General features: G+C 34.0%; 3 protein-coding genes across 3 annotated transcripts in view; all 3 read left to right on the top strand.

Annotated features, from left to right (window-relative positions):
* LOC125681851 (N-alpha-acetyltransferase 50-like) overlaps positions 1–18,492 on the top strand; it is a 205,487-nt gene that overhangs the window by 101,023 nt on the left and 85,972 nt on the right. The window lies entirely within an intron of this gene.
* On the top strand, positions 4,199–14,898 carry LOC125681853 (uncharacterized). The gene is made up of 4 exons (XM_048922109.2): positions 4,199–4,331; positions 6,910–6,993; positions 8,560–8,758; positions 14,659–14,898. The coding sequence occupies exons 2-4, from the start codon at positions 6,913–6,915 to the stop codon at positions 14,703–14,705; spliced, it is 327 nt and encodes a 108-aa protein (XP_048778066.1). The 5' UTR covers positions 4,199–4,331; positions 6,910–6,912; the 3' UTR covers positions 14,706–14,898.
* The window catches only part of LOC125681844 (sodium- and chloride-dependent glycine transporter 2-like), a 60,229-nt gene continuing 58,590 nt past the window's right edge, over positions 16,854–18,492 (top strand). Inside the window, exon 1 of the mRNA XM_048922098.2 lies at positions 16,854–16,873. The gene's annotated coding sequence lies outside the window, so the exon portion shown is untranslated. The remainder of the gene's footprint in view (positions 16,874–18,492) is intronic.

Genomic DNA, 18,492 nt, shown 5'->3' with positions numbered 1-18,492 from the left:
ACTAATCAAAAAGTTATAATTCTGCATGATATTACAGTTTCTGTTTCATCCCATATATCGTCTATTTTTATACCCTTATATGTGTATTTCAGTTTTAAAATTTATGATACAGGTAGTTGAGGCTTGGAACTAGTTCAAATGTTGTCATTTATTAACTTGGTTGATATATTTTTCCAAACAGTACACCGATTCTTTAAAAAGTTTTAATTAATTTACTCGAAATTTTGTATAAAAATTCAGTATTTTCGCCAATAATTCAAAAATTTTATCTCCAACCCCCACTTTTTTTTAGTTGCATTTTAAATTGGAAGACCAGACCTTGAAAATTATGTAAAATTTTAGAAATTGACATTAATCCTAATATGTCCTTTTAAACTCTCAATTTTGATATCATAAAGTTTTTCGTATATCAAGTGCAAAAAGGTAATTATTTATTTCTTTTACTAGTATTAATTTCTTTTTTCATCTGTAGTGTTAGAGGACATGATTATGTATCTATTTTATGTAATGATTGATTTGTGTTGCTTATGTTGTGTTGACACTAACAGAAAAATCAAATTTAATTGAATAAATTTTAAGTGCAAAAAGGTCATGTTTAGAACACTATAGCTCAATAACAAGCGTTGCGACTCCAGTTTTTCTTTTAAATTTCCTAATTCTTCTTCAACGTAAAAATCAAAAATACACTTCCCAAAAAATTGACATTACTCCAAATGTCAGGTGCGATGTCAGGTGCGAACGTCTTTAAATTCAAAATTTTGAAAATTATATGGTCGCAATAATGATACTTATTTGCAAATATAACCTGTCATTCGGTCGGATACTCTCGGATGATTTTGATGCAAATCATAAAGCAGATTAATGAATGGAGAAGGTGAAGATAACGAACAGTAATCAATCTTATAAATCCCATACGGAATACAAAATTCAGAATAGGCAAACGAGGACACCTGGAAATGACAGATGTGTTATCAGGCGCATACGGGGTGCAAGCACCTCTCTTGACCGGTTACAACCACCGTAACCTCCCCCATATCTTGATTGGGAAAACGGAATATAGCGTAGTCAAAGAGCGGTCTAACAATATATATGAAACATGTCAGACAATATTAGACCTAAGAAGCTGTATTTTCAAATAAGATTATCATAACGACCATAGAATTAGCTAAATGCTGACTTTAGACGAGACTGTTGAAACCCCAGTTACCTTAATTTATTTGTCAGTAGCATGCCCTGGATTTGAAATTGATCATACGTAGAACATGTTCTCGCTTGTCAAATCGGTAGAGAGACATAAACACATCGACACATTTAATATCCCAGTCAATGGGTCGAATAAATATGAGTTACCGTACCTATACTGGATTCCTAAACTACATAAAAACCCTTACAAAGATACATTGCTGGATCCAGTAAGTGCTCTACCAAGCCCCTATCTTTGCTCCTCGCGATAATATCAACAGCTGTGAAGGAGAAACTCCAAACTTACTGTGTGACTACATATGCCAGAAGTGGTGTTAATCAAATGTGGATTCTAACAAATTTCTAAACAACTTTTAGTAAACTTGAAATCGTAAAACTTTTCCCAAATCAATAACATTTAAACCTATGACTTTTCAACACTTTCCACGACCATTCCTCACGATAAATTAAAGACTAGATTTTTTGACATTATAGACAGTTGCTTCGTCAACAAAAATGGAAAACGGAGACGTTCCTATCTAATGATCAGTCATCCAAAAAATTACTTTGTTAAACACCACTCTAATTCTACGCACAAGTACTCTGAAGTTGAAATAAAAAAAAATATGCTAGAGTTCCTCATTAAAAATATCTTTGTGGTCTTTGGTGATCAGGTCTTCCAACAGTCTGTTGGTATTCCCATGGGCACGAATTGTGCTCCTCTGACCTGTTTTTATATTCCTATGAAGCAGTCTTTACTAAAAAAAAAAAAAGTCTACGTGAGAAGAAAAGATATCTTGCTGTGGCCTTCAATTTAGATATATCGACGACGTTTTGTCCATTAACAATAATAACTTTCATTCATATGTCTATTTGACATATCCCTGTGAGCTCGAAATAAAAGACACCACAGAGTCGTCCACTTCTGCTTCAAACTTATATTGATATTTTATTGAAAGTAGACATTAATGGCAAACTGACAACTCAACTGTATGTCAAACGGTATGATTTCAGCTTTTCCATTGTCAACTTCCCATATTTATGTAGCAATATTCCATTATCACCTGCACATGGTGTTTATATCTCTCAACTGATTCGATACGCAAGACATTGTTCTGCGTATGGTCTGTTTTTAAATCGAGGCAAGCTACTGACAAACAAGTTGATGGTACAGAGGTTTCAACAGTCTCGATTAAAGTCAGCATTTCGCAGATTCTATGGTCGTTATAGCGATGTAGTTTGCCAATACAACCTATCATTGGGTAAAATGCTGTCTGACGTGTTTCATACCGATTGTTAGACCGTTCTTGGCACACTGATTTTGACTACGGATAATTCCGTTTACCTGATCAGGATATATAGAGCTAACGGCAGGTGTGACCGGTCGACAGCAGATGTTTACTACTCCTAGGTACCTGATCCCACCTCTGGTGTGTCCAAGGGTCAGTATTTGTCCAACTATCTATTTTGTATTGCTTATAGGAGTTATGAGATTGATCAATGTTCCTTATCTTCACCTTTCATATAGATGATGTGGAATATTCCTACATAAATATGGGACGTTGACGATGGAGAAGCTAACTGTAGTCATTCAGTTTGTCATACAGTTTAATTTGACATAAACATTTCAATAAAATATTCAATATTCAAACATGGAGCAGATGTGAAAGATTCTGTGATGTCTTTTATTTCGAGTTCACAGGGATATATTAACTTCTTCAATATACATCATACATGTATCTAAATTTAGAGTTGAAGGCCACAGGAAGAGCTTTTTGTCATGAAGAAAGTTTAGGCTGCCCGTGAGTAGATGAGAAGACTTTGAAAGACTACAATTTTGAAAGCTTTTCATCCACCATAATTTCTTTATTGTATTCAAGACAGAAGATAAATGTATAAAATTTAATTATCCATACAGGTACTGCATGTAAAATACAGTCATATCTGTTTTCTTTTACCAGGTATATACCCACTGCTGTATGTCCACGAGAAGACTAGAATGGACAGTGCGTCTGCTGTCGGATCTTATTCATGTTTTGTCATTAATAAATATTATCTAAGATGAATACTGTTAGTCTCATCAGTGCAGTTACAAGGAGAAACAGATTGCCATTTTTTGTGTTAAATTAAAAAAATCAGTTGGTTATGGGGCTTGAGACACAAAAAATTGAAGTTAGGTTGACAAGGGATGCTTGCTCCTCCTAGGCACCTGATCCAACCTCTTGTATGTCCAACGAACCGTGTTTGCCCAACTCTTTATTTTGTATTCTTTATAGAAGTTATGAGATTGATCACTGTTCGTTATCTTCACCCTTTATTTAAACTTCATTTTCTGTACAATACATTGATTAATTTGGTTCCAACAATACATGATTCGCCTCGTTGTCAACGACAGCAATTTGTCCTAAGACTTTTTGGGGTTATTATCTAAATAAGACTCGTCTGTATTATTTAGAAAAAATGCCCTGGACTAATATTCGTTTTTGGTTTTTTTTGTAAAACCTATCAATACGTCAGAACATGTATTTATGCCAGGAGTTTACGTTGCATGTATCGGTGTCAATGGAATCCTAAAATGGAGTACAGAACGAAAATGATAAAAACAGATTTGAGACTAGAGAGAGGGTTTTTGATTAGAAACATTCTAAGTGTTGACAATATGTTAGCCGATATTTCGCCGTGTCTGAAACCATTCCTCTTTGACTAAAATGGAGAAGCTATGTTCGTCAAATATAATTGATGCTATTATGAAAAATCAAAGCAATTGCCGTCTTAAAACCAGATAAATAGGTGGTGGGTGTCTAATACGACAAAATTTTGAACTTTGTTTTAATTCCTTGCTTGTATACTCCCAAGATAAATCTTCCTCGGTGATAAAGAGTTGTTGGCATTTCAAAATGTGTCAAAATCCGGGAGTTCCTGCTTATCCGTTACAAATGCGCAGCTGCTATTTCCGAAGACAATCCACTTAGCGCTGACTGGACAATCAATTGATGACGTTATCGTGTATTGCTACAATGCAGGCGTTTTACTGGACCAGCTCAATAAAAGGGTTGTCGTGTAGCTGTACTGTAACCGTTTCCTGGAATTGCAGACGAGCAGATGTCCCTTTCTGAATCCAACACCAAACAGAGCGGCTGGAAATAAAGGTTAGTAATATATCTACCTGCTTTATATCTCCCCTGTAATTGCAGTAGCTGGTCTTGGTGTTTAAATGCATTTTGAAAGATTTATTATGGGAAAATCGTGTAAAATAAACAACGATTACCAAATGAGAAAAACATCTTGATGTTTTCAGTGATAGTGTTTGTACCTTGAGAGGAATGAAGAAATAAATTCAATCCACTTTTTGATTATTCTTTATGGGAAAATGATAAAAGGTTATACAGGGTTTAAGAATGAGCCGTTTTTATATAAAATTATTTTGAATCGGGGGACTGTTTCCAAGTATTTGTACAAGCCTTGAGGGGGGATGAAAGCATTAACTCCCAAAACGTACTCTTAATTCATAGTAATGTAATTTACAATACATATATTCATTTTGTTATTTAAATCTTGTCTGCAGCAGTGCAGAAATGTGAAATCTGACAGTATTAGTACTTCTGAATAATTGTTATTTATATATTTGCTATAATTAATTGCTTGTTAAACTGTACATGTCCCCGAGGGCCTTTGATTGGTGAATAAACAATATACATATACATACATGAAATTGAATACCCCATTGGTAATCTTGATTTGTGTGTATAGTACACTAAGGTCTCGTGTTAAATGATTTCTTATGCGTATTTGAGAACAAATATATCTTTGTGTGCATGTACGCTTTGGATTAAAACACAATCTGTCCCTTTTAATGATTCTAATTAAAAGCAGATCTCAGAACGAGGACGACAATTAATTGTTAGAAGTCCCTATTTTTCGAGTATTTAACGACTCTTGATACAAAAGTGGTTTTTTTTTCAAAAATGATGAAAATCAAATTCATGTTTTTACAAGTAAAATTAATAGAATTTACCATATGGCATGTACAGTTATTTATTCCCATTTTTTCTCAATTAAGTTCAAAACAGTGGGGAAAATGTGCATAGAGTTATATTGGAAGGGGTAATATATTTCAAATTTGATCATCATAGAAAATTTACAAGCCCCTTATTTTATTATTTATTTATTTTTTATAGAAATTCATATATTTGTACTTATTACATGTACAACCAAACGATGTGAAAATAAAATGTACATCAACACATGCATCCATTGTTTGTATGTGTCAGGAGTCCTTAATTAAGTCCTAAAATAGTTTGACTGCATTAAATTGGAGGGACTAACCCACAGATTACATACATGACCATAATTTGAGGATAAAAAAGTCAATAATAAATTGTGAATACATTCTGAGGTTGTTTACTACATGTATTTCTTGGATACTAATCACAATGTAAATTTTATTCACTTAAAGGTATCATTATATCTTATAGATACCAATCATATCTTATAAATATCAATCATATCTTATAAATATCAATTATATCTTATATATATCAATTATATCTTATAAATATCAATTATATCTTATATATATATCAATTTTATCTTATAGATTATAGATATCTTATAGATATCGATTTGAAAGTCATGGACTTTAATTTGTGTCTGCATCTGTCGTACATACGGAAATTGGTTTTGCAAATAAACAAGAATTTTCCGCGTGTCAAAATATTATGCAATGCTTTTTTAATGTTACCCACATTCGCCCGTATCTCGAGTGATCATGCAACATACGACACACGAGTAGTGCCATTGTGTGGAAAACGTGCGGATTACAAACCTAAGTATGACAACTAGAAATCTTGGTCAAATGACTGGTTCTTGGTCTTGACACGTTGTCTAATGACAAGCAATCTTTGTTTTTGTTTTTTATTTTTAATTGTTTGTATGTTTGACGTCCCATTGGAGAACTTTACACCGACTTAATTACCAATTGATGAAGTAACAGCCACTACCTATGTCAAACGTCTAAGTTAGACGCGGCGCCGGAACTGAAAATCGAACTCGGGACTTCCGGTTACGACACAAGCGCACTAACCACTAAGCTATTGCGACTGGGTTTTTTCTTCTTCATAATAAAGATGGCCATGACAAATGTTGAATTAGACAATGTATCCATTCATGCTTGGTTACAAGAAGATAAATGTGAATAATTGGCTTTAAATAAGCCTTAAATGTTGTCTGAGGTGTTTCGTGCCGTTTGTTAGGCCGTTCTTTACATACGGATTGCTCCATACACCTGATCAAGATATAGGGCTCACGGCGGATATGACCCCGGTCAAAAGGGATGCTTACTCCTGATCAGCACACGAACTCTATTTAACAAAACCGGAACGCACAATGTTACATACTTCTAAAAACTTGTCAACCCAATCAATTTTGTGTGGTTATGCTTATATAAAATGATTCTTCTTCACATTAATGTCGCAATTTGATCAACAAAAAGAACAAAATAAATTTGCAAAAAAAAAATATTTTGGTTTTAGTCGTAAGTTCCTTTTGTAAAATGTGTCCCTGGTCTCACCTCCAGTGTGTCTAGGGGTCCGTGTTTGCCCCACTCTTATAATGTTGTATTTTTTACGGGATTGAACTTCACCATTTATCGCTGATTGTATTCTATTACGTTTAGTCTACATCTATATATGGCAATGTTCTAGTGTTTCACAGCGTGCTTTCTTTCAGAGAATGAAGATAACCGCCATTATCGTCGTTGTTTGTGTCACGTGGTCCGCAATACAAGCAGAACTAATCCACACTGTACTGAGGGTAAGCGGCTATTTTCTATCAGCTTAGAGTGTGAGACAACGGTTAAGACATGGCGGGAGCCAGAGTTTCTGCAGGAGTCGTCCTTCGGTTTATGTCTTGTCTTTTTAACTGTTTCTGATGCTAGAAATCACTTTTATACTATGGCGTTCATTTTTATATTACTGCGCTCATATTTTTTTCTATGCAAGAAACATGAAAGAATTAAGTGTAAAAGTTAACAAAACATGTAAACTATACATAAACGTCACAAAAATTATGTCATATTAACGTAATATTTAATTTTTTTTTTATTTTCAACACAATTATTGTCTGTTTGTTTGTCTATCTGTAGGAATGTCAGTCGTAAGAATTAGTGCAATGAAAATCAATTGTTGCCCATAATTGTTCATATTTGATGTTATTTCATCGACGGTTTTGTTGTTGATGACAATTTTTATAAAAAGACCCCGGAACACGTGGCGATGACCTTAGGTTGCAGAAGCAGAGATATAAGTTATGTGACCTCTCCGAAGGACAAATGCATCCTTAAGTAGGATTCAATCCTACTTATCAGAACCTGAGATCTACATGAATCATTTCACACAGAGCTTTTAGAACAAAAATCCACTTTAATTTATAGTCCACGCGGGGAACTGTTTAAGTTACTTAAGTAAAATGTCTACTTCGGATAAGTGACAAAAATATAGAAAGAAGCCGAGTTCAAAAGTTCACAGAAACATCATACTCTTGCCTACTGGATTTAAAATGATTTGATACTCTGTAATTTCGTGACCAAAATATTTGAGAGAGAGAGAGAGAGAGAGAGAGAGAGAGAGAGAGAGAGAGAGAGAGAGAGATTTTTCAGCTGTATTCCGGCTACTCCCATATTTCAGCATCACTGGGGTTTTGGATTGGAATTGTTTTAAAACATAGTTAGTTCTGGTATATCGGAGAGAAAGTGTAATGCATAATCAAATATAAGTCTAGAATACTCTATTGACTATGGTTACGCCTGTTTCGAGATGAGAGCTCTTCTGTCAAGGAGGTACGGAGGTACATATAGTGGAACTTTAAATGATGTGGGTACAGTCAGTGAGGAAGATGATACAATGTATTAAAAGCGGCTTCTCTTTAACTAAGTAACTGTAGGAAATACAAAATATTATGAAAAGAAATGTGTTACTAAAGTGGAATCATAAAAACAATGTCATATTTGCAAGTAATAACCTAGATATGAAACGAATGAGCAACGAAATAACATGAAATAACATGATATAGTAAGAATCCAATGTATTTAATTGCTCCCTGAATACTTAATCATTTACTTAGTTTCTATATCAGTCGAATTTTGGTGATGAAACTGCGGATGAGAATTTATTCAAACTTACTGAACACATTCACTTATACAGTTATGAATATTCGTCCCACTCCCGCATGTAAACAAGTTGTTTCGCGCCTTACTATGTGCGAGAGTTCTTCAAAGGGAAATAACTCAGGCGTATCTCGAAACCCGCGTAACACTATGTTGTGTGTTGTTTTTTTAAAGATTTTGTTTCTGTTACTAGACCAATTCTCGTTTCGTTTCAGCGATCAATGGGGATGGATAAATTAAAGGCTGTAATGATGGACTTCGGTGACAGTGACGACGACAGGGAACTGACTGGAGAAGAAATAGAAAATTTCTTTACGTATTTCATTAACCTTAGTGAGAGCAACGCCCTGCGTACAGCCCAGCAGTTCATTAAGGACGCCGATATCAACGAAAACGGCTCATTGGATGAAGAAGGTAAAGGCATACTGTGAGGTCCGTATAGATTTGATGAGGGCTGGGTAGCTGAACACGGGTTTGGACAGTAACCCCAAGCCTTAGCACAGGACGAACTCCTGTATCGTTATCAGAGTTTAAATCCTTAATACCACCTTCACACTCACGAATTTTTCTTACGAGTCCTTACGGATCTCCGACTCGTAGTCAATCGTAAGCATTCATAAATCACTCGTCAGTATCCGTTAATAACTCGTCACAACTCGCACACACTCGTAAGGATCCGTGAAAGAGTGGGGGAGGGATTTTTTGACATGTCAAAAAATAAAAATCACGATTGTCCACGGATTTAATTTCCCGTAAATAACCCCAGAAAATCTAGAGAATGTTAGCGTTCAATATCCTGAGAATTTATTGAACGCTAACATTGCTAACATTGTATTGCGTAAATTGTATACTCCCGAAACATTCCGAGTATGAGCGTTCAATATTGACGTTACCGTAACGACGTAAACAAGCCAAAATGGCAGACGACGGTCCTCCGAATCTGACAGAGCCGGTATTTGATATTTACTTAAGCAAAATGTTTTACTGGACATAAATTATGATGTCCCCATTTACAAAATCAGTTTGCTTCATGCATTAATGACGGGTTAAATATTGAACAGTTAAGAAATGCATGCTGTTATTGCACACTGCCAATATTGATGGATTCTCGTCTATTTTGGAGTAGTTTGAGTGAAAAGGAATATTCAATTCAATTCAATTCAATTCTTTATTGGCACTAGAGCACATTATATAAGAATGTGTTGTTAGCCATACATAGATACACATATATATTGATACATTACAAAATATCAAACTGTTGAAAACTTATTTCTAACATTAAAACATTCTCTGATGTATAGACAGGTTTGTTTTGTAGATACAAGGTTATGTGGATTTAGTAAACAAAATAAGGTATTAATATCTAGTAGTTTAACAACTAAATACTTTAGCTATATAATAAAAGGGTTATTGGACTTATATAGGTGAATATTGGCACTCGTTGGCTGTATTCACCTATATAAGTTCAATAACCCTATAATGTTGTTACAAGTAATGTCAGTTGTCGAATGATGATACAAAGCCAATTGCGAACACTTTTGAGTCAAAAACGTAAACAATCGTAACTAATTCTTAACTATTCGTAACAGCACGTTATCAACACGTTAACAGGTCGTGATTTACACGTAAAAGCTAAGCTAAATCATAAATTCCCGTAATATACTCGTAACAATCCCTAAAAAGCTCGTAAAATGTCGTGAATTGCTCGTATTTATCTGTGTTCACTCGGAACAAATCGTAAATGTGTGCCGTAAATGTATCACAAGAACTCGTAATAAACCGTAAATGGCCCGTAAATACTCTTAAAACGTTCTTAAACAGCTCTTTAAAGGGTCTAAATCGTAACAATCCGTGTACTTTTACGGATTTGTGGAATACGTAAGGATCCGTAAGAAAAATCTGTGAGTGTGAAGGTACCATAAAGGTTATTTAAAGCCACACTGGGACGAATCCCAACTTGGATGCTGTTTTTAAAGCTGTAGAACTCTGGTTTAAGAATTTACAAATTAACTTTGATGCAAAGGTCAAAGTCCTATAAAGACATCTTCAATTGCAATTTAGATTTTATATGGTCAAGTTGCAGATGTCAAGGCCAATTTACAGTATTGATTTGAACAATGATTTTTAAGTCGCATATCTTTATTAGAGTACCAGCAAATATGTTTAACCTGTGAACTTGTGGGTTAAAAGGTCAAGTTATAAGGAAATTAATCATATCCCTAGACTACACTAGTATGTGCAATGAAGCATTAAGACCGAAATATCTCCCTTATATTAAAGGAATATCATGAAGAAATCCAAACTCTGCGTGGGTTATGGTCATCAAAAATCCAGACTCTACGTGACAATGATCATGAGAAATCCAAACTCTGAGTGGGTCATTGTTTGTTTTGACGTGGTCGAGGATGGGTTCTTCTCATATTCATTGAATGCGTTGAAATGTAATACATGTATTTCGGATGCAACAACTATAAAATGTATACATTCTCTAGAGACATAGAAAAGTGGGTGTCGCAGTTCTCATTAATTTTTTGTGTTAAGGTCATTTGAAGGTCACACCTTTCCATTAAAAAATCTAGAAATTCCAATGGAGCAGATTTAAATCGTATGTACTTGTGATTTATTAAGAATTTTGTCTTAATTTGTAGCATGATCACTATAGATAAGATAAGTTTATTCCAATTTTGGGCCCAGAGGGCATAACAGCAAGACAGTTTATAAAGAAGGAAATTTCAAAAAAAAAGTTTACAACATTAACTACAAATTACATGAACTGCAAACTACATGTGGATGTAGCATGTGGGGGAAACGAGTACATACATGTACATAATCAGGTGTATACACAAGTAAATGGACAATATCAGTATTATACCAACATATGAATAATAAACTATAATGATTTTTGCAGTTTTAAAGCATCACTTCTTTTTCTGAAAGTTTTCACTAAATATTCACTACATTGAATTAAAAAAAAATCTGTCAGTTTGCATAGAAGTATGGCAAGCCCTTTTACTATTTATTCGTAAAATAAGATATCTCTTTAAATAAGAGAGATATCTCTATTGGTTAAAGAGATATCTCTGTAAGTTAGAGAGATATCTTTTTACGCTAGGGAGATATCTCTTTAACGAAAAGAGATATCTCTTTACGCTTGGGAGATATATCTTTCTCTTTGAGAGATATCTCTCAAAGCTAGAGAGATATCTCTCAATGAGAAATAGATATCTCTCTAGCGTAAAGAGATATCTCTCTATCGACGTAAAAAGAGATATCTCTTTAAGTTAGAGAGATATCTCTTTAAATTTTCAAAAAGAGATATGTCTTTAACCTAAAGAGATATCTCTTTAGATTTTCCCCCCGATGATCATACTGACTTCTCCCTGTTGCATTGTCATTGAAATGATGTAACTCTATTTTTTAACCAACCAAAATACTTCTAGTGTACAAATGGCGGGAAAGGTTGAAGAGGTTGTTGGGGGTAACATTGTCAAGTTGCCGAGAGGCGAAATCTAGTCTAGCTTGCATATTTCATCAATTTATTGTCTTTTTTTTTTTTTTTTTTGTTACCTGTATACATTTCACAATGACATGCGGTAAAAGCAAAATCTTCCCGCGGGATTGCAGCCATCAGGGTATTGCTAAAACGCGGAAAGGAATTTAAGAATTGGAATGATTAATGTAGATAAGATAACGGTAAAAATCGGGGGGGGGGGGTCATTTTGATTAAAATCAACAACTTGGGAATTGTTTACAATCGATAAAACAACTTTATCTTAAAATTTTGCATCATAAATTGAGTAAGCGAATTTAGTAAAACGTTAGTATAAGAATTTACAAGGCATTTCACAAGAATTTTGATTTTCGTCATTGACAGAGGTGTTAGCGAGCAGTGACACCTATGGATAGCGAATAAAAAGAACACACGTGGTTTATAACCCCCCGTGGCAAAACGTCATTAACGCACATGTACATGTATTTACACATAATACCGTGTATGTGTGTACTTACAACATAGTTCATGATTTTATTTAGTCAACAAGTTAAACACCTTGTGTTTGATTTATTATTTTTTAACTAACAGGAGACTTAGTAACCGCAGCACTCCAATCCTAAATAGGGAGAACTTCTGGCAGTTAATTTTTAAACTAAATTCTTGTATAGAATTCTGTGTTAGCTTTTTAGCTATTTCATATATTATATTATTAATTCCTCTTACTATTGGTCGTAAACTTCACCCTAGTTAACATTGGTTTTGTTTCAATCTTTCTTTCCCGCTGTATCTCTTCAGTTTCAACATTAATCCGCAGGATATCGGTAAATGTACGAACTTTCCCATAGATTCATCCCAATTGAGGCAAAACCTTTTTCTTCACCGGACTCATTCGCTTTAAAATTTGATGTGATACAGAAATGTATATTGTACCAGGTGTAGAACTAAATTCAAATTCAAATTCAGTTATCTTAAACATATGTAGTTCAATTAAAAGTACGTTCGATTTAAAAAGGCTATGTTTGGGGGAAATTGTTCAAAAAATTATTTTATCTTTTACAATGTTGTTTTCGGGGTTGGGGGGTTGGGGTTGGGGGGAGGTGGGGTTGTGGGTACCTTTTATTCATTGGATAGGCTCATAAAATCTTATCTTGTGATACCAGCCAGAATAAAGTAATAGAATTTGAAAGGGGTTCAATTATAATTCAAGTCTTTTTCAGTATGTTATCTTATTCATTTTTTATTCATTTGTGAAACAACATACTGTCAAAATCTGGGGGGAGGGATGACAAAGCCGGGGAAAAAAGATGGTGCCAACAGGCGCTTGCTTGATATTTTTATTAAAACTTACTATGCAAATTATTAAGCAAGCGCCTGTTGGTACATGTACAATCATCCACAAAATACACCATGTAAAAATACATAATAATGCAATAGTATGCTCCATAAGTATGAGGTATCAATATGAAATGGTGGATTCTGAGGATGACTTTCTGTTCTCTCTGTAATTTCTGCATCCCTTGTTCATAATAAGCGTTTTGATTTTGCAAAATGTTGACCTTTTCATAACATTATTGCATAATATATTTTCCGTTTTCCGTTCCGTTCCATTTTCCGTTCCGCGATTTAGCAACACCCCAGCCATCATGGTAAGATTTGCTTTGGCGGGCTTCCGTTTTAGGGAGAATTCCTTAAGTATTTAAACTAATAAAAATATTGAAAAGAGATATCTCTTTCTCTTTGAGAGATATCTCTTTTTCAATGATTAAAGAGATATCTCTTATACTTTGAGAGATATCTCTCTAGGAATTCTTAGAGAAATATCTCTTTAAGTGAAAGAGATATCTTTTTAAGTGAAAGAGATATCTCTTAAAGTATAAGATATATCTCTCTAAGTGAAAGAGATATCTCTTAAAGTGAAAGGGATATCTCTCTAAGTGTAAGAGATATCTCTTACAGTAAAAGAGATATCTCTTAAGATTAAGAGATATCTCTCATTTTAAAGAGATATTTCTTTAAAATAAGAGATATCTCTTTGATTTAAAGAGATATCTTATTTTTCGAATAAATAGTAAAAGGGCTTGTCATATTGAAGAGTTAGTTTGCAGCATAATAATTATGCATAAACTATAATCATTGTTTAGTCAGTTTGCATAGAAAAATTAATAAAAATTGGTAAACTGAATAAGGTATATTGTGGACTGAATTTCCTCCGATAATTTTCAATTTTTGCAAAAATCGTTTCTGGTATACTTCTACCACTAACATATTTTAGAAGCTTTTATGTAATAACACTGGTGCAATAAAATGCATATTGGCATGAAATGAAATAAAGGAACTGGATTATATAAGAAAGAGAAATGATTTTCACTCAGAGAAGATAAGGAGTTACTGTAGGGCTTTTTAGATGGGCCCCAATGGGGAGGCAACTTTTGGAAAGATATACTTTACTACACCATATTGCTTTTGTCAGTAACTACTTACTCTCGAAGTTTTGAACAACGTTTTGTCCTTTCATTTTGTTCTACTAGAGATAAAAATAGCTAGTTTCATTTTTTTCAAATGAGGGAAATTATAGACCACAATGATCAAGTTCTCCAGACCCCATATATGCAAAGAATGTTCGTAACGGAAGAATATAAACGCTCACATGACGCAGATCATCAAACTTGTCTGAATGATGTCAATACAGTTATTACTTAAATCTATCCAACTGAAATTCTTATTTAGAAAGGGTTTGGAAAGGTCTGCAGTTTGTGGAGTAAGGACTGAATTTATTCATCTACATGGAGCACCATTGTACAATGTCTACTTTTATTTTCAGAATTGTCACGTGCTCTCCGGCATTACGCTTTTGGGAACCAATTATGAACTTTTGAGATTCCTCGGAACAAACCAACTTGACATTTTGTGATTCCTGTTGAAACATGTGTACAAATATTTTCCTTGAATTATTATATTTAAAAATACAGTGTTTTTTAAATGTATTCGATGATAAAATATACTTGGCACAAATATCTACAATGTTTAAATGTATTCGATGATAAAATATATTTGACACAAATATCCGTATATTCGTTATTTTTGTAGTATAGGAATCTATTATATAAATCTAGTAACCTCGTGTTACCTGGTACAGGTACAACAAGTAATAGATTTCAACAGGTGAAGTGCGCTTTCCAATGAAATGATGATGACAGTTTTTCCTTCAAGTGCCCTTACACCGTGCACAACTTGAACTCGGTCGTGTGTTGTTGTTGTTTGTTTTTTTTACCAGAATTCAATGTTTTCGCATTTTCCAAGCAATTTTAATTTGTTTGCACTCTGTTCTAAATTCACAGCTGCCATAGACATAAAATAATCCTCGCATGACTTGTAAATTTTTCAAACATGTTCATTTTCCGGAATCTTTGAATTTTAAAGAGATTTCTCTACCAAATATATACGCATCTTCAAGTATTAAAAATCCAGTTCTATTTTTAAATTTTTTTTTTACTATCGCTCTTGCATAAATCATGTATAATGTATTGATGTCGGAAAAACTATACATGTAGTTCATATAGCTATGTCGGTATCTTAATGTGATTCAATCTTATGTAACCATTTTGTAGGCGATGGTGCAAAATTGAAATATGCACAAAATGAAACAGGTTTTAGAAAATAAAAATAGTTAGAAGGCAGTTAATTAAATGTACACAGATACTTCTGTGTTTATGCTTTCTACTATGTCGTCTATGATCCATCTCCAATTAGTTCTAAAATTATATGTTTGTTCTAAAACCTTTCAATTTGTCACGTGTTTCCTATAAAATGTACATATGTATGCTTGCTTACGCAATATGTAATATCTCCGTTGTCCTTTCTAGAATAACAATTCTGAAATCGCTGAATGATTCCAGGTTTACCGTTCCACGATCGCTCTGCTGTGAGCGACATGTAATCAGAGTAGTTCCACGATCGCTCTGCTGTGAGCGGCATGTAATTAGAGTAGTTCCACGATCGCTCTGCTGTGAGCGGCACGAGAGAGCAGAGATGGACTAGTAAGCCTGCATGTATCCATAGAGAATTAACTGACTTCTCAGCCATTGTCATGAGATTCAGAAGTCACAGGTTTAGAGGTATCATGGTGATCCTGAGATGGATCCGATCGATGTCTTTGACAAAAAGTGCTTTGAAATTCCACATATCTCCATTTCATCGCTAAGATTGACCAAACACTTCAGTTTGAATAAGAGGGTGAGGGTTGTGACCTCAATGGTACATTTTCCACCTAAATAAAGAAAGTGCCATCACCACCGCCCCTAGAATTGCACAAAATAAGCTTTTCTCCAACAGAAAAATCCACCCAAAGAAGATGGTGGCCCTCTCATCCATACTGCAACTTACGTCCTGTTCACCAGTACTGTCCTGAATTCAGTTGTTTATTTTCCTGTAATTTGAACTGTGGGGTTTATGAAAGGTTAATTGGATTCTAATGAATTAAATACTTTGTAATCAGTGGGTCGCTTAATCGACACCGGGTTTTAAATAGCTCCTTCAGAGTATGGAATATTCCACTCCGCTTTTGGAAGTTAACAAGCCCAAACACAGGTCCTTCTTTTAGCGATTTGTTTGTTCGTGTGATCTTTCATTTTCATTCATCATTAATTCTAATACAACAATCAACCGTATACAATGTATATATAAATGCTTTGTGTGAAACATGGTTTTTAGGGGGTTTTTTGGGGGGCAGAAATATGTGAGTTGACATGCCAATGCATGTGTTCAATATTTAGGTTCTGCACTTTTTTAATTTCTAGTTTAAATGAAATCATTCAAATCTAGACTGCACACAATTACATAACCTCACCAAGTATTTGCAAAGGTATTGCACAGGTATTGTTGTATCTTTCCGTGTGTTCTATCTATAGGAACACGCATTCCTTGACAAAAAATTTCCAATCCCCTTATGGAATAAACACAGGAAATGCAATGCATGTTAAAGTTCACGGTGTATCTCGGTAACCACACAAAGTGGGCGAGTAGAGACAGATATTGGGGTACGTACAAGTCTATATTTCTATAGCTTTCTTGTTTGTACACATTTAATGTACATTAATGATGTACACTGTTGATTGATGTACGCTGTTGATGTACACTGTTGATATACACTGTTGATGTTGTACACTGTTGATGTTGATGGAAACTGTTGATGTACACTGTTAATGTTGATGTACACTGTTAATGTTGATGTACATTGTTAATGTTGGTGTACACTGTTAATGTTGATGTACACTGTTAATGTTGATGTACAATGTTAATGTTGATGTACATTGTTAATGTTGATGTACACTGTTAATGTTGTTGTACACTGTTGATGATGTACACTGTTAATGTTGATGTACATTGTTAATGATGATGTACACTGTTAATGTTGATGTACACTGTTAATGATGATGTACACTGTTAATGTTGTTGTACACTGTTAATGTTGATGTACACTGTTAATGTTGATGTACACTGTTAATGTTGATGTACAATGTTAATGTTGATGTACACTGTTAATGTTGATGTACATTGTTAATGTTGGTGTACACTGTTAATGTTGATCTACACTGTTAATGTTGATGTACACTGTTAATGTTGATGTACATTGTTAATGTTGATGTACACTGTTAATGTTGGTGTACACTGTTAATGTTGATGTACAATGTTGATGTACAATGTTAATGTTGATGTACACTGTTAATGTTGATGTACACTGTTAATGTTGGTGTACACTGTTAATGTTGATGTACACTGTTAATGTTGATGTACATTGTTAATGTTGATGTACATTGTTAATGTTGATGTACACTGTTAATGTTGATCTACACTGTTAATGTTGATCTACACTGTTAATGTTGATGTACAATGTTAATGTTGATGTACATTGTTAATGTTGATGTACACTGTTAATGTTGATGTACATTGTTAATGTTGATGTACACTGTTAATGTTGGTGTACACTGTTAATGTTGATGTACAATGTTGATGTACAATGTTAATGTTGATGTACACTGTTAATGTTGATGTACACTGTTAATGTTGGTGTACACTGTTAATGTTGATGTACACTGTTAATGTTGATGTACATTGTTAATGTTGATGTACATTGTTAATGTTGATGTACACTGTTAATGTTGATCTACACTGTTAATGTTGATCTACACTGTTAATGTTGATGTACAATGTTAATGTTGATGTACATTGTTAATGTTGATGTACACTGTTAATGTTGATGTACATTGTTAATGTTGATGTACACTGTTAATGTTGGTGTACACTGTTAATGTTGATGTACAATGTTGATGTACAATGTTAATGTTGATGTACACTGTTAATGTTGATGTACACTGTTAATGTTGGTGTACACTGTTAATGTTGATGTACACTGTTAATGTTGATGTACATTGTTAATGTTGATGTACATTGTTAATGTTGATGTACACTGTTAATGTTGATGTACACTGTTAATGATGATGTACAATGTTAATGTTGATGTACACTGTTAATGTTGATGTACACTGTTAATGTTGGTGTACACTGTTAATGTTGATGTACAATGTTAATGTTGATGTACACTGTTAATGTTGATGTACAATGTTAATGTTGATGTACATTGTTAATGTTGATGTAC

This window comes from Ostrea edulis, chromosome 2 (genome assembly GCF_947568905.1).
Source record: "Ostrea edulis chromosome 2, xbOstEdul1.1, whole genome shotgun sequence".
NCBI classification, from domain to species: Eukaryota; Metazoa; Mollusca; class Bivalvia; order Ostreida; family Ostreidae; genus Ostrea; species Ostrea edulis.
This window is presented reverse-complemented; position numbering and strand designations above follow the sequence as displayed.

What these genes read in the sequence shown, in the direction of transcription:
- LOC125681853 (XM_048922109.2), top strand. Translation starts at nt 6,913, where the DNA reads ATGAAGATAACCGCCATTATCGTCGTTGTTTGTGTCACGTGGTCCGCA. An exon ending in TAATCCACACTGTACTGAGG is followed by an intron (nt 6,994 to 8,559) that starts GTAAGCGGCTAT and finishes GTTTCGTTTCAG; the next exon opens with CGATCAATGGGGATGGATAA. An exon ending in CGGCTCATTGGATGAAGAAG is followed by an intron (nt 8,759 to 14,658) that starts GTAAAGGCATAC and finishes TTTTATTTTCAG; the next exon opens with AATTGTCACGTGCTCTCCGG.